The 27,413-nt window shown below is 35.5% G+C and overlaps 1 protein-coding gene across 1 annotated transcript in view; it reads left to right on the top strand.

The window, feature by feature from the left end:
- The window catches only part of LOC140757034 (uncharacterized), a 91,789-nt gene that overhangs the window by 29,168 nt on the left and 35,208 nt on the right, over window positions 1-27,413 (top strand). Inside the window, exon 3 of the mRNA XM_073092586.1 lies at window positions 25,748-26,735. Coding sequence (XP_072948687.1) covers window positions 25,748-26,735 — 988 coding nt within the window. The remainder of the gene's footprint in view (window positions 1-25,747; window positions 26,736-27,413) is intronic.

The following is a 27,413-nucleotide window of genomic DNA, read 5'->3' on the forward strand; positions in this document are numbered from 1 at the left end:
CTTAACCTTTATGTGACAAATCCAAAAAAACATGTAGGTATGAATACCTTATTAATTTGGCCCTTCAAAAAGAAATCTTCATTATCTTTCATACAAATAAAGTCGTAAATAAATACACCAGAATTTTATATATAAATAGATATAAAAATTATGAATCATCCGTACTTGGCCTGTTACATGGTAGAATATATTTAAACCTCTCGGAGAGGAGACCTGTACCCTTACGAGGAGTTATTACGTTTCGACAAATATGACTGTTTTGGTATTTGTTTACGTATTTGCCCATACAAATTCCAATCAGCGCCCCTAGCGGATTGTGTCAGAACTAGGAAATCCTATTGGCCCATACGTAAACAAATACCAAAACAGTCATTTGTCGAAACGTAAAAACTCCTAGTAAGGGTACTGTACCCAGCACTGGGACAGTTATTGGTTGACGACACGATACATGACGCAAATAGACAAAAAATCTAATAAAAATAACTTTTTACTCATTTGGTTACGTTAAACTTAGGGCGCCTTTGACCCCACTCGACTTTTTATATATCAACTGACCTTACCATATTATCTATGCGAAATAGCTAAAGAAAAAAAACGAGTTGTCTATGGTAGATACTGGTTTAAAAATAAAACAAACGGTGGATATTGTCTATAGGTTATGACCCTTGACATATTGCAGACAGCTAATTTAAAAAGAAAAATGGCTGCTGCATAGAAAATGAAAGGTCTTGTCTATGCTTCGCTTGTTTATGGTCCTTATCTGTCTTGATGTTATAAATAAGATCTGCGTGCGGCTTCAATTGCGCTTAAATCTTATTTAATTAACTTCTAGATTTAAGGTCCTTAACATTTGCGTTTTATGCAAAGATATTCAACTTATCGTGGTAATAGATCGGACATGTTATCTACGAATTATTACCAATTGATTATAAGTCTGACATATCAACTGTCGATTAATCCAAGATGTTATTACAACCCTTTTATTAGCTTAACCTGTATGTATGTATGTAACGGAATCTTTGAACTAGTTTTTTACCCACTTTGAACAGTCCTATTAATTTAAAATTTTGAACAATTATCAAGAACCGATGACAATACATGATTTTAATCATTTTATCCCGTTCTCCTCATCAGTATCATCAGGAATCAGGATTTCCTTGTGCGATTTTAGCGTGCTAATTTTTATTTTTTATAACAATGTCTCTTTTAGATTACTCCCTTATCCGAAATTATTCGATATAAAGAAATTATTCGAATTCTTTTATATTGGATTCGGTAATTATTTCGTATATATTTTTGTTTCGGATATTCGATAGTTTAACGGTTACGAAATTCCAAAACATTACGTAGCGGAGCGGTCACCATACTGGTCTGACGTGCAGAGGGTACCGGGTTCGATCCCCGACTAGACAGGTTTCTAAATGGTGTATTTAAGTTTCTGTTCCTGGGTCTGGGTGTTTGTGTATTTGTTTCTGTGTGTGTCCATAGGATCCACGACACAGGAAATCCTAGTGGGGGTAGAAAGCGTTTCAATGTTATTTTATTACTAGTTTTTGCCCGCGGCTTCGCCAGCGTTTAAAAGAAAATAATATAACATACTAACATACATAAAACTGAAAATTCGCTTTGCTAAAGATCATCACTTGATCAAATGCATAGTTTACGATTCAATCCTTACTAATATCGATTAAAATAATCGATGTTTTGGGTCCAAAAGATCGATTCTCCGATTAATCGATCTTAGATCGCCATCCCTAGTTCCCGTGGGATTTCTGGGATAAAAACTATGCTATGTCCTTTCTCGGGTCTTAGACTAGCTTTGTACAAAATTTCATTAAAATCGGTTCAGTGGTTTAGGCGTGAAGAAGAGACAACCAGACAGACAAAGTTACTTTCGGATTAATAATATTAGTAAGGATTTTTTACCCCTGATCTATTGCATTGTTCCTACATGATCCTTTTCAGTCATTTTATTTATACCTGTATTTGCCTACATTATCTTACTTGAATCGAAAATAACCAGATTTAAGTTTCTTTTCTTTATTCCCTAGCAACTAAATCTATTGTAAAAGAATACAACTATATCTAGAACCATTTACATTTTATTATTCTCGCGCAAAAATACAACTCAAACGTCAAGGGCGTTCTTTTCTTTTTTATGCTAACTCATACAATCGTACCAACCAGCCAGTGACAATATAAATGTAAACATCATGAAAATAACACAAAATAATTAATAAAAGTAATACTATAAATTTAATTTATACTATTAATTATTACTCCTACATAATTTGAATATAATTCCAACAATAGACAAAAAATCTAAATATAATATTTTTCGCTGCATTTATTATAAAAAAATAATATACAATATAAAAGGCACAAAGATATTACAAAAAAATAAACTCTTATTATAGACAAATAATCTTTGGCTTTATATACCAAAAGCCCTAGCCTTTCATTCAAAGTATAATAAAGAGTATTTTGTAATGACAGCCCGCCATATTGGGTTTGAATACCGCCATTATTGCTAGACATCTGTCATCAGATCCGCTATTGTGGAGATTCTCTTTGAAGATCGTATTGCGATTTTCCACTTAACGATTATAAGGATCGCGTTTGAGTTATTAAGAAAATGTCAAATCAAATCTTATTTATTAGATTTAACTAAAATAATATCAACAATATTAGTATAATATATAAACGTATGTATGTACAAATATATAGTACTTGCCGTGCCTTCAAAGTAATTAAATAAGAGAAGCTAAAATTATAATTAGAAGCTTCATATTTTAGGAATAATAAAGGAGTTTACACGGAATTCCATAAGTTATTTTTTACCAATAACAGAAAAAGTCTTTTCCTTGGCAACATTTACGCCGTATATTTGTACTATATAAAAATATAAATAAATTACTAATACTTTCTACACTCATAGCCCCAGACTCAGAACAAAAAACTAAATTCATCGTTTAGTTATCTGTCTGGCCGGGGATTGAACCCGGTACCCGCCCCGCAGATCGTCAAATTTATATCTATCTTATAAAGTTATTCTAAAATCCTTTCAAATCCTTACAAAATAAGTTATACGTAAATTTTTTTTTTCATTCTTGCATGAGTCAGTGACTCACAGGATATGGTAAATGACGTTACAGCTGATAATCTAATATCATCTTTTTGTATCAGACAGATGGCATTTAGTAATAAGATATATTGTAAAGAATAAATGATATAAAAAGGCAGTACATAAACTTATTGTGACCTTTTTGAATATTCGTAAAATCAAGGCTACTTTATAAAAAAATATAAATCTCTTTACCGTTGATGCAGTTCACGTACGGTTCCGGGTTCGGAACTGACTTGAGTAATGATAGATTAATTTAATTCATTAATGATAGGTATTTTCAAATTCCGCTTTTGAATATGCAGGTTTGAAGTTCGATTCCCTGACGTGTATCTCTTAATACTAGGAGTTATGTTATATGCTTTATTAATTTTATTGTCACTCGTTTTAAAGATAAAAGAAAGATAATAAAGAACCTAAACGTTTGAGTATTCTTAAAAAAATATAGGTACTCAAATTTCGAAACTCCTCCTTTTTTGAAGTTAGTAAAAAATTACAGTTAAAACGACAGTTTATCAAACATGTGTGAAGTCTACCAATCTGCAATTACCCATCGCGGTGGACTATGTAAAACCCCGTTCACTGTGAAAGGAGACCCAAGCCTGGGTGGGGTTCGAATCTCGGACCCCCAAACTGAAAAGCTGACTTATAACCACTAGTCTATCGAATATATAAAAAACTAGCTGACCCGGCAAACTTTGTACCGCCTCAAAATCTATTTATCAAATATATTTCATATAAAATGTAGCCTATGGTACTCGTGGATAATGTAGCTTTCGAATGGTGAAAGAATTTTTAAAGTCGGTCCAGTAGTTTTTAAGTCTATTCATTACAATCAAACAAACAAACAAAGTTTTCCTCTTTATAGTATTAGTATAGATAAGTGTACACGACAAGAAATCTTTGTAATCTATATATATAAAAATCAACTGCTGTCGTAAGTCTCGCTAAAACTCGAGAACGGCTGGACCGATTTGGCTAATTTTAGTTTAGAATAATTTGTAGAAGTTTAGGGAAGGTTTAAAAGGCGAATAAATATGAAATATTAATAGATTCTGAGGCGGTGCAAAGTTTGCCGGGTCAGCTAGTGCTTAATAAAAATAACTAGAATATATCCAAAAGAAAAAATATCACTTGAACTTTTCCAAATCCGTTTATTACAAAAATAAAAACAAACCAAAACGTATTTGATTATATAAACTTGTTTTATACAAACAACATTGTAAATTATCATTTACGATCTAGCATTTACATTATTAGTATAATTCTTAATCACCAATCGAATTTGGGTAAACATAACCCTGATTTACATTTATTTGTTGTAAAATATAATTATTATGAATTTTAGAAACTAGTGAATAATAAAATACTAATTTGAGGAAGCTACATTAGTCCGCCACTTCGTATGCGTCAAGCATAATATAACATTTATGGCGTTCCAGCTTAGTCCTCAGGGGTAGCGGCGCATCTGTGGCCGACCTCAGGTAGGAATATCTAATCCTATCTGGGGCTGATTACAGATGTCCATGGGCGGCAGTAGCCACTTACCATCAGGTGGACTGCATGCTCGTCTGCTACACCATATTATAAAAAAATATTTATGTTTAATTTTTATTTTATTTTATTTATTTAATTATTACAAAATCCACACGAATACATTTCTTATATAGTATTTCTTACAGCCAATTATGGATTTACATTTTTTTTTACTAAATAACTTATAACAGCACGAATAAGCGTTTTATAAATAGGTTTTAATATATATAAATACTATAAATATATAATTAATGAATACAAACTTTTAACCCATATTTCAGGCCCAGTGTTAATTTTCCAAAACAAAGAAATAGTTGTTTCATTATTTCAAATCAGAAAATCAAATACTAAGTTTAATTAAGCTTCAACATTGGCGGATCAAGCGGTTTGTTTTTTGGCCTTTTTTCGGGGTTCCAAGGTTTAAATAAAGGTAGAAATTAATTATCACCTGCCTTAACACATTGAGCTACCTATTTGGGACCTACATATTTGAGAATGCTTTAAAAAAGTTCTCAAAGGGATGTACATTGTACATCTCCACTTAATTACGACGATGTTTTAAACCTTTCCTAATATAAGAGGATAATACAGTTATGTTAGGATCATAATAAAGTTATGTTGATAATATTAATGAAAATAAAATTATTGAATATGATACAAAATAAAACCAAAATTTTTGGCCGCGTCCTTGTATTAAATCTTTTGTCGTACAATAAATACGTAAAGATTATTTTTACAGTAGAGAGTGCAACTTCAAGTAAATTGAGACTCACCCCTCTCCCACCCCTTCAACATATGGCAAAACTCAAATATTCCTCATATTTATATCTATTTTTCACCTATGAGTATCAGACTATGTAAAAATCCTAAATATGTCATTTATCTTTAATCTTTACAGGTCAACTATCGGACTTAGAAGCCGTAAACGTATCGGACTAAAAGCCGTTTCTAAAAAAGGTCTACTATTTTCGTGACATAAGTCTACCTGCAGGCAATAAACTGTATTTTTTGCAATCCAACTTTCTATTAACTATTGTAACAAAACTAAAGGCCAATTATGAGTTCCACTTCACCATAGCCGCAAGGCATTGGCTGTATTCAAATAAATTGATTTATTACAAACTATTCTGTAAACAATAACACGTGGTATCCAAGGCCACTTAACATACGTTGAGCCATAGTATTTTTGCAACTTATTCCTCCCACGTATGAAAAATTGTCATTCTTATCGCTTTCAATCCATTGTCGAGCCCTTACTCATCTTCAAGGTTTTATCCTTTCAAACTCAGCAACCATAATTCGAATGGAACATATTTTAAGCGTCAACAACCACGGTCGTTACAATCGCTAAGTGGAAAACAGTTTATCGCTGTCAGTTTGACAACTGTCCAAAGATGGCGACCTTTTCACAGCTGATTATGACATTAAAAGTCAAACATGCGTGACCTTTCTATAGAAATATGTTTGTTAGATTCTTTTAAAGTTAGAATATTACACCATAAAGGTTTTGGAAGGTCGCGTCCAATCGCATCAATTATAATCTCCCAATGATTTCTGTATCACGTTACTTTAATTCGTTAATTATTTATATTTTAAAACACAAGTTTTTAATACTTATTAAAAGTAACCTTTGACTCATAACATAGATTCTTGGCTTTTGAAATGTATTTTATATCACGGCGTGCGTAAATGGACGTTTTACGCACGCTTCGCGTGCGCAAAACCCCCATTTCCGACCCCGTAATATAAAATTTTATACAACACGCGGACGAAAAATGTTTTTCTGACTCGTGTGATTGCAGTCCTCGCCTGCGGCTCGGCCTGCAAACTCACACTTGTCAGAAAAAAAATTTTCGTCCTCGTATTGTAATGTACTATTTTTTAATGTGGCCAAAGTTATTTCATCGTCATCAACTCATTATCGTTCCACTACTGGGCACGGGTTTCCTCTCAGAATGAGGATTAGGCCATAGTCCACCGCGCTGGACAAGTGCGTATTGGTAGACTTCACATACCTTTGAGATTTTTTTTATAAATTCGTAGGCTTCCTCACGGTATTTTCCTTCACCGTTTAAGCAAGTGATAATAATTAATTTCTAATAACGACATAATGAAAATCAGATATGTGTATATGATTGAAACCTCGGACCCTTCGACCGAGATGCCGACTTTCTTAACCACTACGCTATCACTGCTCAGTGCTCATGTTATCAGTTATTTCTTATCGCATATATAATATTTTAATAAAACTTATAAAGCACATTGTCAAATAGTGTAAAAATTCTTCAAGTTTTTTAAGCTACAGGAAATGGCAAAGAATACATACATACATACGTACACTCAAAGTCACTACCCTCCACTCTTAGATAAAAAGTGGCCAAACGTTATTAAACATAAAATAACAAAGAAAACGAAAAGTTTTTGGTAATTTTACGATTTTATCATTATCGTTGTCTGTATTTGTATTTCTCGAATTTCTCGAGAATTCTCGTTTCTCGATATAATTTAATAATGGTTCGCTCAGGTGACACTCATGCAATTCTTGTGAAAGTTTGTATTATGGTGTGGTCAGATTATCTTAATATATATAAATAAATGAAATTGAAGTGTCTGTTTGTAACGTCAAAATGACACAAAAATATTTAAACAAATAATTTAACAATAACATTTTTACTAAATGCATATAAAAGTATATACGGTACTGACAAAAAAAAACAAAAAATATATTAAGAAAACTGTATGTCTGTCTGTTTGTTCCGGGTAACCTCGGAAATGTCTGGACCCATTTTCATGAGACTTCCTCTTGAAGTTAGCTGATGTTATGAGGAGTAACTTAGGCTACTTTTTTCTTTTCATTTTCGATATTATCGATCAAAGATATTTTCAAAAAATTGAATCTCTAATCTGAACCTCCTTAACCCTAAAAAGAGGAATTAAATACGAAGGTGGTAGAACCCTTTGTGGTTCAATTCCATCGGCATCACCACCACACCTATTTCTGTTATAACAGCAGTGTAGCGTTGCTGTGTTCTGGTTTCAACAGTAAGGGAGACATAATTTTCCGAAGCGTTCCAGCTTAGTACCCAAAAGTTAGCGGCGCATCTGTGCGCAACTGTAGCAGTTTAATCTTATCTGGGATTGATTATAGATGTCCGGTGGCTGCCGGCTTCAAAAACATCCTACTAGTCTTCGATCAGTTGGTATTGTTGATCGAAGAGCTTAGTCCTCAAAGGTGACAGCGTATCTGTGGCCGGCTTTAGGAGTAACCTTATCTGGGATTGATTATAGATGTCCATAGGCTGCCGGGTTCAAAAACATCCTACTACACATCCTAGTCTAACAAAATTATTCACATGTAAATTCTCAAACAGAACCTTGCAATGCACGTCAATGGCATTATGTTTGTATGCAAATGTGCCTCCGCCCAGACATATCACTTATAACAGGTTGCGATAATGTAAGAAACATCTGTAGATTAGATAGGGTATTGAATGTAATATAGTAGCAAAGATTAAGTCTACCTGATTTAAAAGTAGACGAGCATTTGCCCGCGGCTTCGCTCGCGTTACGAAGTAATATTTTCATCCTATTTTATCCCTTTGGGGGTAGAAATTATCAAAATCCTTTCTTAACGGATGCCTACGTCATAACATCTACCTGCATGCCAAATTTCAGCCCGCTTCCAGTGGTTTGAGCTGTGCGTTGATAGATCACTATGTCAGTCAGTCACCTTTGAGTTATATATAATTAAGCGGACACCTATAATTAACTCTCTTCAACGGCTCTTCAAAAAAGGTGCAAAAAGAGCTCTCCTTCAAAGCCGGCGATGCATTGACGACTCCTTTGGTGTTGCAAATGTTCATAGGCGACGTTGACTACTTTCCATCAGGTAGCATGTCTGCTTTATCATTAGGCTCAAATATATATAAAAAAGAAACTCCAGATAGGATTAGTCCTTGTACCTGTAGTACCGGAATGAGAATAGGGCTACGGTATCCCCGGCCTGTCGTAAGAGGCGACTAAAAAGGGGCTTCTAGGGTTGCGGGTGGTAAGATTGGGAGCTCGAACCGTCATCGACCCGTTACTGTCCCACTACTGGGCACAGGTCTTCTCTCAGAATAAGAAGAATTAGGCCATAGTCCACCGCGCTGGGCAAATGCTTATTGGTAGACTTCACATACTTTTGAAAACTTTTTTTAAGATTTCTCAGGTATGCAGGTTTCCTCACGATGTTTTCCTTCACCGTTTAAGCAAGTGATAATTAATTTCTAATACGCACATAACTGAAAACTCAGACGAGCCTGGGATTTGAACCTCAGACCCCTTAATCAAGAGGTTTTTTTTTTTTATAATATAAGAATAGCAGACGAGCATGCAGTCCACCTGATGTGGCTACTGCCGCCCATGGACATCTGTAATCAACCCCAGATAGGATTAGATATTCCTACCTGAGGTCGGCCACAGATGCGCCGCCACCCCTGAGGACTAAGCTGGAACGCCTCGGAAAAGTCTGTCTCCCTTACCACACCCTTCAAACCGGAACACAGCAGCGCCTAACACTGCTGTTATTAGGTAGAAATAGGTGTGGCAGTGGTGCCGCCGGAGTCGAACCACAAAGGGTTCTACCACCTACATTGCTGCTGCTATGATAATACTAAAAATAGTAAAAACACTGGACTGATGCCCAATAGTGGGACAAAAATGGCTTGACGATGACCTCAACGATTTATTAATTCCGTAACATTCTTTAGTCTATTGAAAAAACTTTATCGTATGTCAGTATTACTTATATGACTAGTATTGCCAGATTTACTAGTATTACCAGATTTACCAGTATTACCAATATTACCTGAATTACCTCTACCACTACTGCATGTGTTGATTCTATCTACAACAGTGATTTACAAAGTGTTTTACGACCTCCTGGGGGTCCCAAAGCTTATGAGGGAGTCGAGATGTCTAATTAAAGAAACATTTTTACTTTTTACTAAGAAAATGTTAATAAATGGCTTTTTATAGGTGTTTTAATATGTATGAAATGAGTACTTTATGAAAATATTGACAAATAAACATTAATATTGATATATACTAAAATACAAGTAAGTCAAACCCACTGAGTTTCTCACCGGATCTTCTCAGTTGAGGTCGCGTTCCGATCCGGTAGTAGTTTAAAAAAAATATAACTGACAATTTGTAAGTGCCATCGTAGGCCTATACAAAATACATATATCTCATCTTTCCAGTACCAGTAAAGATTTAGGTGAGAAAAATGTTCATATACGCAGGATTTTGTTTAACGAGTCAGCAACATTCATTACCATTCCTGAGAAAAAAAGATTAAGTCGAATTTATACCTTGTGTTAGACAACCACACGTAGGGTTCGTACACAAAACTGCGATGCGACGTCGCATCGCAAAAATCTGCGAGCTCCCTCGACGCATCGCAAGAACTTGCGAATTGATTCGCATCGCACAGTGGTTGTTGTTGTTGGTCACCCTGAGAGACGCTACGCCGCACGATATCGCATCGCAGCAATTCGCATCGCAATTTTCTGCGTTGCGAATTCGCATCGCGTCGCATCGCAGTTTTGTGTTCTAGCCCAAGGCTTCTTTAAAACATCAGAAGCATTGTAAATCATTACGTATTAAAAAATGTAGTGGATGCCAAGAAGCCGCTATAACAAGGCTTCTATAAATTATAATCAAACTAATTATTTTTTTGCCGTGTGATCCGTTGTCGCCATTGTCTATTGTATTCTTTTATTTTTCCTACAAGTGCATGTATTAATGTCAGGAATCTCTTGTTATGTGTATACAAGTTCCGCTTTTTATAATATAGGAGTAGCAAACGAGCATGCAGTCCACCTCATGGTAAGTGGCTACTGCCGCCCATGGACATCTGTAATCAACCCCAGATAGGATTAGATATTCCTACCTGAGGTCGGCCACAGATGCGCTGCTACCCCTGAGTACTAAGCTGGAACGCCTCGGAAAAGTATGTCTTTACCACACTTCAAACAAGAACACAGCAGCGCTACACTGCTGTTATAACAGAAATAGGTGTGGCGGTGGTGCCGCCGGAGTCGAACCATAGAGGATTCTACCACCTTCATTATTTTAATTCGACCATAATACGAACATCCTTTATAAATATAAGTCAACATTTTAAATAGTAAATTAGTTAAACCTCTCTAAAGTACCTAAATAGTCACTCAATAGGTCAAAAGTTTACTGTGTCATTTCGTAAGCAGTAAAGGACACGTAGATTACTAGATTTTCTTGATAGAACCATAGATTCGTATAGATTACTCACTCCTAACAAGAAAATGTACCCAGTTTTGAGAATAGAAATAGTTGCGTAAAAAAGTTTTGCCACGTCTCCGTGCTAAAATGTCCCTAAAATATTTGAAATAATTATTTATTTATTATGTAAATTACGCAGTATTAGTTATTTATTCGTAAATTTTCTCTAAAAATGTTTTTATTTGTCAAGAATTCAAAAAAAGAACTTACTAATAAGCCGTTTGTGGCTTCATTCAATTTCAAGGCTGCGAAGTATCTTTACTAATCTGTGGATAGAACCTAACTTAAGTCCTAACTAGGAGTCAATGTACTAATAATTACTATTTTTAACCATCGTCCTAAAATCTCTGTTATTCGTAAATAATTGGTCTAGTACGAGTTGGATTCCTATACTGAGGGTTCCGTACCATCAAAATTTTTATTTTTAATTTTAGTATTTGTTATCATAGCTGTAATAGAAATAAACGCATTGCGAAAATTTGAACTGTCTGCCTATTACGGTTTAATAGATAAAGCGAAAAGGGCTAAAAATAGCGATTTCTTGTATGTGAACCCCCATTTATTTTCAAACTATTTATTTTTATTATTTATTGTTATACATCTTATATATAAAATTCTCGTGTCACAATATTAGTTACCGTACTCCTCTGAAACGGCTTTACCGATTTTCAACAAATTTTACATGCATTCTCAGTAGGTCTGAGAATCGGCTACTATCTATTTTTCATACCCCCAAGTGATAAGGGTTGTACACCCTTAACATTTTTTTTATTTATATGGCAACACAACGTTCGCCAGGTCAGCTAATACTCTATAAAATTTTCAAGTGTCTATCTATCACGGTTCAAGAGATAGAGCCCTGTGACAGACAGCCAGACAGCAGAGGCTTAGTACTAGGGTTCTGTTATTAGCTTTTGGGTACGGAACCCTAAAAATACATAAAATAAATAGATGGCGGTAGTATCGTTACTATCAAACTATGAATGTAACATATTTTACAAATATCATGGAAGTGAAAACCTACTTTGTTATGTAATGCAATATCATATGATAATTTAGCACCTAGGTTCAGGTTACACGGTAATTTGCACTTCAAATAATATAGAAAGTGGTACCATTGACCCACCAATGGAGTGGTCAAAACATTTGAACTGAATGTGAAATAAAATTGACTGCATAAATGTCGGTATAGGATAAAAAAAAAATTAAAAACATCATCGGGTCACTCCGGGAGTGCAGGCAGAAGTGTAAACTTTATAAACCTAACCTGAATAATAAAATCTTATATATAAAATTCTCGTGTCACAATATTAGTTACCGTACTCCTCCGAAACGGCTTTACCGATTTTCACCAAATTTTATATGCATATTCTGTAGGTCTGAGAATCGGCTACTTTCTATTTTTCATACCACTTAGTGATAAGGGTTGTTCACCCTTAACATTTTTTTATTTATATGGCAACAAAACGTTTGCCGGTCAGCTATAATGAATAAATAATGAAACTGACACCCATTGACATATTTTTTCTATGCTGACACCGTACGACATCTTGACTTTTGCAGTTTGCTTTGCCGTTTCACGATATATCGATTAGGCCACGCGTTCTGACGCAAGTTTAACATCTTTTACCCATCACAAAAAGGGCATAACTAAGAAATGTTCACTCCAAAAATTCATGATATAAAATGTTATACAGGGTGAATCTCCATAAAGTGCACATATTGAAACAGGTAAAATTAAACCGCATTTTGTCGACAAAAAAAAATAAAAAAATAATAAAAAAAATTTTTTTTGGGTTTTACGACCTTTTGAAGTTTTTTTTTTGGAATTGTGCACCTAAAGTAAATAAATCACTATAACTTTTGAACTAAAAGAGTTATCATGTTCAAACAAAAATTACAATGAATTCCAATTATAGGCCGTACTGATCCATGAAAAAAAAGAAACAAAAAAGTTTATCTTCCCAGAAAAAAATAGTCAGATTAGTGTGAAAAAAGCAATTTTTTTAGGTTAAATTTCAGTAATCGTGAATTTCCTCAAAATAATCTAGGCATTTTATTTTATTTTTATTATTTAATGTAATTCTACGTCGTATTAGCTTTCAAACACTAAAAAAAGCATGCCTCTAACTTAAGTATAAAGTTTCCTACGAGCGCTTAAACAAAGGCAGTTTTTAAGGGTGTTGGTAATAAATAACATTTTTAATACAAACTAGTGTTTTTTTTTTAATTATTAAAGATTTATTTTATTACTGTTTTATCACTTTAATATCGTCAAAAATAAGAAACTACCATGAATTTACCATTGAAACATATTTTTGATAGTTTTCTTTGTTTATATTTTGGACATCTAATTATGGGTCGGACTATACCAGTTTTATTAGGGCGCACGTGCGTCGCGTCATGAGCATCTTTTTTGAAACGTTCCTAGCAAACTTTATACTTGAGTTAGAGGCGTGGTTTTTTTAGTGTTTGAAAGCTAATACGACGTAGAATTGCATTAAACAATAATAAAAAAATAAAATGCCTAGATTATTTTGAGGAAATTGATGATTACTGAAAATTTTACCTAAAAAAAGTTCTTTTTTGCACTAATCTGACATTTTTTTCCTGGGAAGATGATTTTTTTTTGTTTTTTTTTTCATGGATCAGTACGGCCTATCATTGGCAATCATTGTTATTTTTGTTTGAACCTGATAACCCTCTTATTTTAAAAGTTATAGCGATTTATTTACTTCAGGTGCACAATTCCCAAAAAAAAATTCAAAAGGTCGTAAAACCCAAAAAAAAAATTTTTTTATTTTTTTTATATTTTTTTTGTCGACAAAATACGGTTTAATTTTACCTGTTTCAATATGTGCACTTTATGGAGATTCACCCTGTATAGTCTGATTCATAATTAGGTGTCCAAAATGTAAACAAAGGTGTTGACCTATCAAGAACATACCCTTCAAATGGTAGATTCTTATTTTTGACAATATTAAATTAATACAACAATAATAAAATAATAATCTAAAAAAATTAAGATCAATTCACATTTTCTAATATTTATATTACCTCAATTTCGTTCCATACAGTGATAATAATAAAAAACAAGGTTTATGGTAGAAAATTAAAATGTGATAATGGTAACACAATCGGAACCCGGAACATTTCTTGGGCCGTCATTTTTAAGTTTCGTTACTGATGTTATTCATTTTCGTGATTGTAATTGAACTCGAATGTATTATCGTTTACATAGCGCGTTTGTTAAATTGTGAATAATTGTAAAGTTTTCGTTTTTTGTTGAGTTTGTTAAAGTTTTTGTTTCTTGTTCATTTTGACAGTGACATTTGTTTGTTTACATTTTGGACACCTAATTATGAATCAGACTATAGTTATAAATGTTTCTAGTGAATAAAAAATATTAGAACATTAAAATGGTCATAGTTACACATCATTAAGTGGAACATGACCGTAAAATTTCGCGCCAATACGAAAAATAACAACCAATAAAATATCAACTTTGTATCTCGACACGAACATGATTTAAAATGTCTTAAACGTATTTATCTTATCAGAAACTGGTTTAAACGCGATAATATCTTAAAGGAGTCAAAATGGGCCATCAATCTTTAATTTCGTTGCATCGTGTATTGCGTCAGCTGTTGAAAGGTCGCCATCTTTATTGTGTATGGCGGGAGCTAGCGGGCATGCACTCCACTTGACTTAAGTGGTCATTGCAAGCGTTGCAAATACTACATTACAAGTATAGATTCAAATTTACACAACAGATTAGTACAACGATTTCAAAAATACTTTTTATTACTTGAAGCCATTGATTAGTAAAGATTATTCACTCCTAACAAGAAAATGTACCCAGTTTTGAGAACTGAAATAGTTGCGTAAAAAAGTTTTGCCACGTCTCCGTGCTAAAATGTCCCTAAAATATTTGAAATAATTATTTATTTACTATGTAAATTACGCAGTATTAGTTATTTATTCGTAAATTTTCTCTAAAAATGTTTTTATTTGTCAAGAATTCAAAAAAGAACTTACTAATAAGCCGTTTGTGGCTTCATTCAATTTCAAGGCGACGAAGTATCTTTATTAATGTATGCTTGAAGCTGAGGATTTTTGAGCGTATGTATGTGTCATTCTTTGTCACGCTGCAGCACAAACGACTTGACGGATTAACATATGAGGTGTCGTTGAATTCGTCTAAATTTTGGAAGTAATATAAAGTATATTTTTAAGAAGTCGTGTTTTTGTTTTTTTTTTAAATTCTCTCGTAATCCACTGTATTTTAATTATTTGAATTTCGGGGTTGAGAGGCAACCCCAATTTGACGTGATATTTAGCTCAACTCCCTCCCCCACCCCATAATATCACGTAAGATTTTTAAGATTTGTGTTTCAAGTGCAAATGCGTTGGAAAGATCTAAAAAGAAAAAAAATAACTTGCTTAATATTTTTTTTTAATAATTTAATAGTTAGTTTATTTAATAATTATTTTTTATTTAATAAGTTGAACATTAAAATTGCTTATTTGTATCACATTTTTACTTTGTTTCTTGTAAAAAAAAATTACATGATATTTACTGAGACCTCTACTCCTAATGATTAAATGATATTTGATGCGACCCCTCCTAAGCACTTCACGTTATTAAGGGACCCCTTTATCTCATTAGTTTTATCTGCATTAGCTACTTTATAATTTCTAGACCTAGCATAAATGTCAGCTGTCAAATAGCGACATCTACCGTCTCCCATTAAACCTTGCAATACTATAAAAGGAGAAACCACTTACCATCCCGTAACTATGCTAACCTAGTACTTAAATGCACTAACTGATGTCTGTAATTGTTTGTTAGTTTGTTTGACCCTTATTAATAATCAATCTGTCTAATGTTTTAACCAAAGATCGTAATTTGACGTAAGAATTTAAACTAAAATTCGAGGCAGGAAGCAAAACCATTTTAAAATTTAAATTTGAAAAAAAAATATTCGAGAAAGTTTTGTTTTATTCTCGCAGTGTTGTATTATTTTCTTTTAATCAAATGATATAAATACATAAAAAATATCCCATTAAAATACCTAGTATTTAAACCATCTGCTAATTTTTATTTTTTCCTTAGATTATCGAAACGCTATGTACCATAACAGGGTATTATAAACTAAGTGATTATTTGACTGATAAAAAGGTGTGGTCTGAAGAAGCCCCAGCTCCACGTGTACCATTAAGTTACGTTTATCATTGTAGATAACATTTTTTTAATGTGTGTTATGGAGTTTATTTCGCCGCTTCTCCATAACGAACCTTGCGAACTGGTGGTAGATATACTGACTTTCAAAAAGAGTTCTGTAAAGAATCTACTACGAATCAATATTTTTAATTTGATTTCATTTAACCCGGTTTCAAAAATATAAATATTTTATTGATTTGAATTATACGTAACTAGCAGTGCCCGCGTTTTCTTCCGCGTTTTAAAAACATGACATACATATCACTTAAAATTTGTACCTTCATTAGAATGACAGTGGCGCCATCTGTCGAATTGGTCGTACCAACTCAGAAACCTTCGTGGGCTCATGCACAACTTTGCTAAAGATCACATGATCATGCATACGATTCTATAAAGGACAGACAGACAAACATTCATTTTTATATATATAGATGTAGTGATTTATCTACCCTTTGAAAATAACCGCCATATTTGAATAATTGATGAACCTATGGAGGCCCTTTACATTGATTGATACTTCATTAGTTGATTTCGCGATAGACATTTACGAGTATGTAATTTATTTAACAATTAACATACAATTGTATTTACTACAAATTTACTGTATTAGGTGTAAATACATTTATTTGTAGAAGGTTATACGTTTTCGAAGGTGGTAGAACCCTTTGTGGTTCGACAGATGCGCCGCTACCCCTGAGGACTAAGCTGGAACCCCTCGGAAAAGTACGTCTCCCTTACCACACTTCAAACCAGAACCCAGCAGCGCTACACTGCTGTTATAAACAGATATTAGTGCGGTGATGGTGCTAAATCGAACCATTTTGAAGGTGGTAGAACCCTTTGTGGTTCGACTCCGGCGGCACCACCGCCACACCTATTTCTACCTAATAACAGCAGTGTTAGGCGCTACTGTGTTCCGGTTTGAAGGGTAAGGGAGTGGTAAGGGTAAGGTGTGAGTGGTAAGGGAGTAAGTGGTAAGGGAGACAGACTTTTCCAAGGCGTTCCAGCTTATTCCTCAGGGGTAGCGGCGCATCTGTGGCCGACCTCAGGTGGGAATATCTAATCCTACCTGGGGTTGATTACAGATGTCCATGGGCGGCAGTAGACACTTTACCATCAGGTGGACTGCATGCTCGTCTGCTACTCCTATATCATAAATAATTAGCGAAATGAAAGTCGAACTCGAATCGGGAGAGTGCCAAGGGAGAATTGATAGACTGAGCTTCCTCGTGAGGTATTCCTGGAGCATTATGACATGGGGCTCTTCAAAAAAGGTGCAAAAAGAGCTCTCATCCAAAGCCGGCGATGCATTGGCAACTCCTCTGGTGTTGCACATGTCCATAGGCGGCGATGACTACTTTCCATCAGGTAGCACGTCATGTCATAGCGCTCCGGGAATACCTCAGGAGGAAGTTCATTCCACATCTTGCACGTTCGTGGCAAGAATGTCCCTGCAAACCGAACCGTGGAGGACCGCCACGAGTCTGGTGTGGATGGAACTTCATTCTTCAGCGAGTGGTGCGATGGAGGAATGGTGTCGTAGGCACCAGGTCAAATAGTTCCACGGAACACTCTCCATAGTAAAGCCGGTAGATTTTAGAATTTGATTATGTCATGAGAATACCACCTTTAAAGTTGAAGCTTGCTACCTTATCTTGACATTTGGTTGTAACAGCTGTTTCTACTGATTTATATCTGTGAATTCCTCTCATTAAAGATAGATACATAAATAATACTAGGTCATGCTATCTCGCTCGCACTTGTCTAAAGGTGGTAGAACTCTGTGGTTTGACCCCGGCACCACCGCCACACCTATTTCTGTTATAACAGCAGTGTAGCGCTGCTGTGTTCTGGTTTGAAGTGTGGTAAAAGAGACATACTTTTCCGAGACGTTCCAGCTTAGTCCTCAGGGTAGCGGCGCATCTGTGATCGACTTCGGCTAGGATTGTAATCCTATCTGGAGCTGATTACAGATGTCCATGGACGGTATTAGCCACTTACCATCAGGTGGACTGCATGCTTGTCTCCTACTTTAATCTTATATATAAAATTCTCGTGGCACAATGTTAGTTACCGTACTCCTCCGAAATGGCTTTACCCATTTTCACCAAATTTTATATGCATATTCAGTAGGTCTGAGAATCGGCTACTATCTATTTTCCATACCCCTATGTGATAAGGGTTGTTCACCCTTAACATTTTTTTATTTATATGGCAACAGAACGTTTGCCGGGAAGCTAGTATTATAAAAAAATGTACAGTGTCATTAACCTATTACTGTCCCACTGCTGGACATGGGTTTTTTATATAAAGTAGCTAATGCATACAGTCCTGATGTTAAGTAGCTACTGTCATAGACATCTGTAATCAACCCCAGATAAGATTAGATTTCTACTTGAGGTCGACCACTAATGCTAATCCTAAGGTCTACGTTGAAACGTCTCGGAAAAGTATGTCTCCCTTACCACACTGCAAACCAGAACACAGCAGCATTACACTGCTGTTATAACAGAAATAGGTGTGACGGTGGTGCCGCCGGAGTCGAACCACCTTCTACTAATCTACTATCTTCCAAGCGTATATCTAGAAAAGACGCACTTAAGCACACGTTTTTATAATTATCTTATTTATGTATAGGCATATTATACAAATGGGATGCATCTAACTAAATTAATGTCAAATAAATTATTTAACAATATTTGCATGACAAAACATCCGCATGTCGGCAAATCGTAAGTGGACAAATAACACATACTTAATCAATACGAATTATTTATAGCCATTATATAAATCTTAAATGTTATCAAGTCTAGAATAAGCTTACGAAGTACGTATTTAGATGTTTGGGAAAATAGACTTTTTTAAATAGTATTAAAATAGAAGACACGCGTGCGTTCCACCTGATGGTGACTACTGCCGTTCTTGAACATCTATAATCAACCCTAGATAAGACAAAATTTCTATTTGAGGTCGGCCACAGATGCGTCATTAGCCTAAGGACTAAGGTTACCTGAGTTTGCCAAAAATGCACAGCTACCATTGAGGACTAAGCTGGAACGCCTCTGAAAAGTATGTCTCCCTTACCACACTTCAAACCAGAACCCAGCAGCGCTACACTGCTGTTATAGACAGATATTAGTGCGGTGACAGTGCTAAATCGAACCATTTTGAAGGTGGTAGAACCCTTTGTGGTTCGACTCCGGCGGCACCACCGCCACACCTATTTCTACCTAATAACAGCAGTGTTAGGCGCTGCTGTGTTCCGGTTTGAAGTGTGATAAGGGAGACAGACTTTTCCGAGGCGTTCCAGCTTAGTCCTCAGGGGTAGCGGCGCATCTGTGGCCGACCTCAGGTAGGAATATCTAATCCTATCTGGGGTTGATTACAGATGTCTATGAGCGGCAGCAGCTACTTACAATCAGGTGGACTGCATGCTCGTCTGATACTCTTATATTATAAAAAAAAAACCTTCAAATCTTCCACTAGCGGGAAAACGAGCCCAGCAGTGGGACATAAGGCATCGGCAAATTCCTTACGCCTGAGGTCAAACTAGTATTAAATACCACAGAACATATATAACCTATCAACGCACTTAATATAAAATTATCGGAAAAATAAAACCAATGCCTTTTACTTACGGCTCATTTTTGATTAAAACTTTTAAGCGCTGACACACATTTTTGAGGCTTGCTTATTTTCGAGTACAGTCAAGTTGAAAAGTGTTTAATAAATCGTAGTTTTTATTTATTTAAATCATATTTACAGCTAAGATTATAGGTTTATACCTTATGCTTTAGAATAAGAAAAAATAATTGCATTACGTTAATAAATTTAGTGAATATAATAGTAAATATAAGATTAATTGGTAATAAGATTAATTTATAATTAAGTAGGTACATCCATACTTACGAGAGTCATCATTAAATATTATACAATAATTACCTAATTTAAGCATGCAGTCCGTCTGATGATAAGTTACTGCTATGGACTTTTATCAACCTTAGATAGGGCTCGACCTTTTTTGTTGACGTAAACCTTCAAAACTTGATTTGGTGGGAATTTAACCCTATAAAACCCCTCAGTGGCCGTCCTCAGCGTAGCGTTGTAGGTGGTAGAACCCTCTGTGGTTCGTTTCTGGTGGCACCACCGCCACACCTATTTATTTTATAACAGCAGTGTAGCACTGCTGCGTTGTGATTTGAAGTGTATGGTAAAGGAGACATAAGTATGTCTCCCTTACCGAGATTTTTCAAGTTAGTCAGTGGCGGTAGGCAGTGGCGACGACCTCAATTAGAAATCTTTTAACTTATCTGGGGTTGATTACAGATGTCCATGGGAAGCAGTAGCCACTTACCATCAGGTGAACTGCATGCACGTCTGCTATACTATTATAAAAAAAAACAACAATGCGATTTTTCAGTCTTTCAGTTCCCATTTCATTATAATTATTTACTTTCTTCTTTTTTGTTTTTTTTTTTCGTTTTTTCAAAATCCACTTGTCTACACGTCTGTACACACGCAACAAGTCGATTACCGGAGAGACAGCTGTGTGTGAAACCAATACGCAGATGTACCCTCTTGTGCAGTAGCTTCACATTCTGGTTTGCTTAAGGAAGGTTTGACTCGGCCCCGATCGAAGGCTGAGGTTCGAATCCGAGCAAGCGCCTTTAATTATTTTGGGATATTAAATATGATCTTGGTGTAATAAGGGAGACATATTTTTCCAAGGCGTTCCAGCTTAGTCCTCAGGGGTAGGGGCGCATCTGTGGCCGTCGGATAGAAATATTTAATCCTATCTGGGGTTGATTATAGATGCCCATAGGCGGCAGTAGCCACTTAGTCCGCGCAAAACTGCTAGTCCGCTCTGAAGTTGTTCCGAGCAGGTATAGTCATACAATTTGCTATGGCGACGCGATTCATTTCTATATTCAGAGCGGACTAGCAGTTTTACGCGGACTATACCATCAGCTCGGACGGCATGCTCGTCTGCTACTCCTATATTATAAAAAATCCTCCTATAATCTCCTATAAAAAAACTTTTATAGCATTTTTTTTATTTGTTGTTTTTTTCAAAATCCACTTGTCTACACGTCTGTACACACGCAACAAGACGATTACCGGAGAGACAGCTGTGTGTGAAACCAATACGCAGATGTACTCTCTTGTGCAGCAGCTTCACATTCTGGTTTGCTTAAGGAAGGTTTGACTCGGCCCCAATCGGAGGCCGAGGTTCGAATCCCGAGCACGATATGAGACTTTTCTGAGATATTAATTAATTTGCTTTTGAAAAATACTGTCTCGAAATCTAATAGCGTTGCTGTAAAAACGATAAAAAAAGGTGTATGAATTCATTAATTTTATTCATTTTTATTCCATCTGGTAGCACGTCTGCTTAATCGTTAGGTTAAACAATAAAAAAACTATTTTTTAATATTTTATGTATAAAAGAAACTTTTCGAAAATCAAATTCAAATTCAACTTCAAATCTCATTTATTCAAAATCGAATCATATAGAATACTTTGAAAGTCAACAAACTACCACCGCTTCGGAAGGTGTTTCGCTATGGAGAAGAAGCGGCGCAAGAAACTCATCATTTTTCTAAACTTTAATTTAAGTAGCATGTCATTCAGTATACATTTTTATTTATATTTTATGCAAATATTTCCATTGATAGGATCATTGGATTAAAATCTCGCACTAAAGACATATCTTACACATCTATCTAAATATATATAACTCAAAGGTGACTGACTGACATAGTGATCTATCAACGCACAGCTCAAATCACTGGACGGATCGGGCTGAAATTTGGCATGCAGGTAGATGTTATGACGTAAGCATCCGCTAAGAAAGGATTTTGATCAATTCTACCCCCAAGGGGATAAAATAGGGGATGAAAATATTACTTCGTAACGCGAGCGAAGCCGCGGGCAAAGGCTCGTCTTATCATAAAATACTTAAAAGATCGTAATATAAAATAAAATAAGAGTCAAACTACGTAATAAACAAATAAATTCCTTATGTGTTACATCTTATATATAAAATTCTCGTGTCACAATGTTAGTTAACGTACTTCTCCGAAACGGCTTTGCCGATTTTCACCAAATTTTATATTATTTTATATTCAGTAGGTCTGGAAATCGGCTACTATCTATTTTTCATACCCCTAAGTGATAAGGGTTGTTCACCCTTAACATTTTTTAATTTATATGGCAACACAGCGTTTGCCGGGTCAGCTAGTAATTAATAAAAACAAAACATCTTTATGAGAAACAAATAAAACAAATCTTTATGTGATTACGAATGAACTAATTTTATTTTCTTTTTTAATATCAAGACTACTTATTTAAGACTTCGTCGTCAACCCATTACTGTCTCACTCGGCTCGGTCTCCTCTCAGAATGAGAACGATTAGGCCATAGTCCACCGCGCTGGACAAGAGCGTATTGGTAGACTTCACATACCTTTGTATGTACCTAACTTTTTTTTTAAATTTCTTACTCGTAGGTATGTAGGTTTCCTCACGATGTTTTCCTTCGCCGTCTAAGCAAGTGATAATTAATTTCTAATACGCACATAACTTTGAAAAATCAGTGCGTGCCTGGGATTTGAACCTCGGACCCCTCAACTTAGAGGCCGAGTTTCTTAACCACTGCTTTTAAACAAGAATATCCCTTCACAAAGTTTAATCAAATCAATCAATCAAATCATTTATTTGCAAGAACATAATATTTTACAAGGATCTTAAATTTATAACAATTATCTTATGCTCTACCACATTGGGCGTGCAAAATTTATGTATTTTGTTCATTATTACATGGCAAGATGACTTTACCTTAAGTCTTAAACCCATGAAATTCTAATTTTTTCACAAATAATTTCACTTATGGGTCATACACAAAACGGGACCAAAAAATTCTTGAAATAAAAAAGTGTTTTATTTCTTCAAAATCAGTCTCATTTATTTTTTATAAATCAACATAATATAGAAAAAGATTCAAAACAGATCGTTTTTTGTTTATAGACAAGATATTCGACATTTTCTTTTTTTGACGACCACAGAAAAGACACAATTCTACAGAAAAGTAGAAAGTATCAAAACTACCTTAATATATTTGGCTGTTATCATTCATAATTATCGTATTGCTTAACGACATCGTTGATTACAATATAACAACATTTTCTAACATATTCGAAATTGCAACAGTCTCAAAAACTTATAAAAAATAACAAAAAATATAGCTTCTTAAAAATAAATGCTTACTGAGTAATCTTTGTATAACTGTATTTTTATAATATAATAGTATTTCACATTCTTAAAAACTCAAAAGATTTATTCATAAAATTAATGGATTAAAGAACAATGAATGTAATGATAAAGCAATGACATTATTATAACAACAAAAAATACTAGTCTTTTAAAATAATAAGAAAAAATCAAATATTATGTTTTATAACTTATTAACATATGTTTTCATCGCTAAGAGCAAAAAAACATTTCACTTTAGGCTTCTTATGTGGCGTAATTGACTCATCGGAAAAGTTTCTGTCTAAAATAATCCGTTTTCTTGGAGTAGGTGGCTGAGACGCTGCATCCTCTGAAAAATATGGTGACGGTGTGTGTTCTGTTCCTAGTCCAGAAACAGTAGATGCCGATTTAGTTCTATGCGACGAAGACGGGATTGGCAGAATGTCTTCTAATGATGCACTTGAATTAGCTTCTGATGAAACATCTGAAGTATCTGAGATATACGCAATCTGCATTTGACCAATCTCGAAATGTGGACAGTTGGTGTTAAGCTACGCACGAAATACAGCTTAGTCTTCTAACGTGAAGAACGTTAGGATCCATTGAGCTCCATGCTATCTGATGAATTTGAAATGTTCCTTTAAACGGACGACATGTGTTTGCATCCTGCTATCCTTTGTATTTTAAGAATCTGGGCTTCTTCTATATGCATTATATCTATTCATTTATCTTTCAAGCCACTAATAAAATTATTAATGTTAGACACATCCCTCCCACTCGCCACAAATGACGCCGGAGATGCGCAAGTGGAAGAAGGTGGTGTATTTTCATCTAAAATTATCCATGGTACGTTTTCTTATCTTTTCCTTTTCGGGTCTTAACTTTGCTTTTTCACGCCACATTTTTCGTATTTGTCTCTGATGTCTGGGTGTAAATTTTTAATTGACTTTAATAAACCGTCTTGTTTCTTATGATGATATCTTTCTCTATCCTTTTTTCGTCCTTCTTCTATAGAAATAGTGTCCAATTTAACTCTAGCTCTTCGCATACTCATTTTCTTCTGTTCGCGTGTTCTTTTTTTTCTTATCTTCATCGCTGAGTTGTACCTTAGATCTACTTGAACGAGGCATTATAACTGCAACAAGCCATACCAAGCAAGCTAAATAATTTTGTTATTCAAGCTACTTGCTTCCATGGATTTTATTCGAAGCAATCTGCTAAATTCCTTCAAAAGACATCTTTCACCTTTACCAGTTAGTTTACGGACAAAATGAGATTTTAATCTAATGACCAAAAAAATTTAGGTTACGGTAACATGCAATAAATAATTAGAATCCACAAAGCACCTTTTTTGGGTTAGTAAACAAATAAAATCTTAATAATAGTATTTTATGTGGACATATTACTTTCCTGTGGACAGTCAAAGTAACAGAAAAGATGTCCACAGAAAAGATATACCAACCCAAAGTCAAGATTACTATTTAGTTTACACGGTTACAAAGCTGGTAAACGAGATTTCAAAAACTCTCCCTAAAACGCGTTCTGTCCGTATAATCATAAATATAATAAACGTGTACTTGCCAAAACATACTTGGAACAGAAAAGTATCACTGATCTTTTACAAAATGAAGAGTATATATAAATTTACATTACTGGAATACGACATTTAACGTTCATCTCGTGTAACAGGCGCAGGAGAACGATAGCTGTCGAAGGTTGCCCACGTAAAAAATATTTCTGTTACGGTACGTCTGGTAGGAATTTTAAACGTATTAATTTTTTGGACCACAGAAAAGTTGCAAATACCTGTAACGGTTTGTTTATTCGAAATTGTGGAAGAAAGTCACAAGGACGTTATTGAAATTATCGAATAAAAATTGTCTTAAGAATATTCTACATTGATATTGTGAGTATTTATAACGATAACTGAATACTAAAATAAAATATACATGCTTAAATCTACCGACTACGAATCTGAACAGTCCACAGAAGGGGACAAAATTATGTATTTTCTTTTTTTTTCTTTTCTACCATTTAATATTTTTTATGTACGAATCATTTATTTATTACTAAGCAGTTGACATGGTAAAATTAAAATGAAATATGGTTGTGTTTACTTTTATTAATAATGTTATCTTAACATAACACTCAAATGTGTAAGACCCTTATATACTTAAATGATTGTAATAAGTAAGAAGTTGATTAGGACTCTACTAGCAGTCTATTCAATTACTTCAACTGTGGCAACAGAAGCGATACTTCTGGTCTGCCCATAAAACAGAAGTCTAACTTCTATTTCTTTTGTTACAGAAGCAGTACTGCAACGTGCGTACGGAGATTTGCTGCAGAATCGAAGTCGCTATCGGTGGGAACGCCCAGGGTTCTCTTGGAGTCGGGTCTGGTACCTTCCAAGGTGCAGCAGCCCAGGGATCAGGGCTCTTCAACTCACAGGGCTCAGGTGCTTTTGGACAAGGCAATGTAGGACAAAGTACCCAAGGCACGTTTGGACAAACCAATGCTTTTGGAGCCCAAGGAACTTTAGGAGCGCAAGGTACCTTCGGTACTCAGGGCTTCGGAACCCAACAAACAGCACCAACTAGCCCAGGGTTCGCTGGTACCGCGGTGGACCGTCAAGCTTTTGATGCTTCATTCGCCAGCAGAGGTCAAGGTACCGTGGGTATCGCATCTGGAACGACCGGCTTCGGATCACCTGGAACGACCGGTTTCGGTACTGGATCCGTTAACAGGGGCACTACCCTTGATGTGTCACGTGGTACGAGCTTAAACGTCAACAAGTACGGAGCAACGAATACGAATACTTTCGGATCAGGATTCGGATCTACAGTAGCACCGACAACACCATTCAGACCGACAGGACAGTCGAACTTCATCGACTCTGACTCCTTCTCAGCCGGCAGCGACACTGCAAGCGTCTACCGCCCAGGCTCCAGCGGATCTGGCCTCAAACCCGGTATCCCTTACCTCCCACCAGACAACACTAATAGTGGATCTAACGTCTACAGCTCCACTGCCTTCCCTACACCGTCCTACCCCCCACCGTCCTACCCTTCACCCACCTTCCCTACCTTCACCCCACGACCGTTCACCACCCCTAAACCTACCTACCTACCCCCCGTATCCTCCACCTCCGCGCCAGGTTACCTACCCCCAATCGGAGAGCAGACTATCAACAGAGAAACTCGCCTACCCCCCGGACCGAATTACGTCGAGGGTCAACTTATACTGGACGAGAATAGGCAGCCAAGGCCTCGACCACCCACGCCTGGACCGGCGCCAAGTAAGTGATGTCATTCTTTACTCACACCGTTGCGTAAGCTTAAGATTAGGTGGCTAACGCCCGCGGATAGGGATGTGCCGGTGATTACGATATGAATATCAATATATAAATATCGGCTTAAAATATTGATATCAATATCGATATTATTTGCTTTTGGTAAATCCTTGTTCGGAAGCCGTTACGAACATTATTTAGATAAATAATATCGATTCTAAATTAAATTTTTTAGTCCTTATATAAATATCGATGAAACATGAATAAAATCGATATTAATTTTATTGTATTGATGTTCAAAACTAAATACTTATATTTAAAATTTCGATTTTGATATAATATCATTTCGATGTGATAATCTATTTCTACCTAATAACAGCAGTGTTAGGTGCTGCTGTGTTCCGGTTTGAAGGGTGTGGTAAGGGAGACAGACTTTTCCGAGGCGTTCCAGCTTAGTCCTCAGGGGTAGCGGCGCATCTGTGGCCGACCTTAGGTAGGAATATCTAATCCTATCTGGGGTTGATTACAGATGTCCATGGGCGGCAGTAGCCACTTACCATCAGGTGGACTGCATGCTCGTCTGCTACTCCTATATTAAAAAAATACGTGTGGCACTCGGAGACTGCCGCGGTAAAGCTATTGCATAGCATTTTTTATGCTATGAAAACGCTCAGAAGGAATTCC

The sequence above is a fragment of the Epargyreus clarus genome, unplaced genomic scaffold (genome assembly GCF_041222505.1).
Source record: "Epargyreus clarus isolate Ecla_fem2 unplaced genomic scaffold, WU_Ecla_fem_2.2 ptg000036l, whole genome shotgun sequence".
NCBI classification, from domain to species: domain Eukaryota; kingdom Metazoa; phylum Arthropoda; class Insecta; order Lepidoptera; family Hesperiidae; genus Epargyreus; species Epargyreus clarus.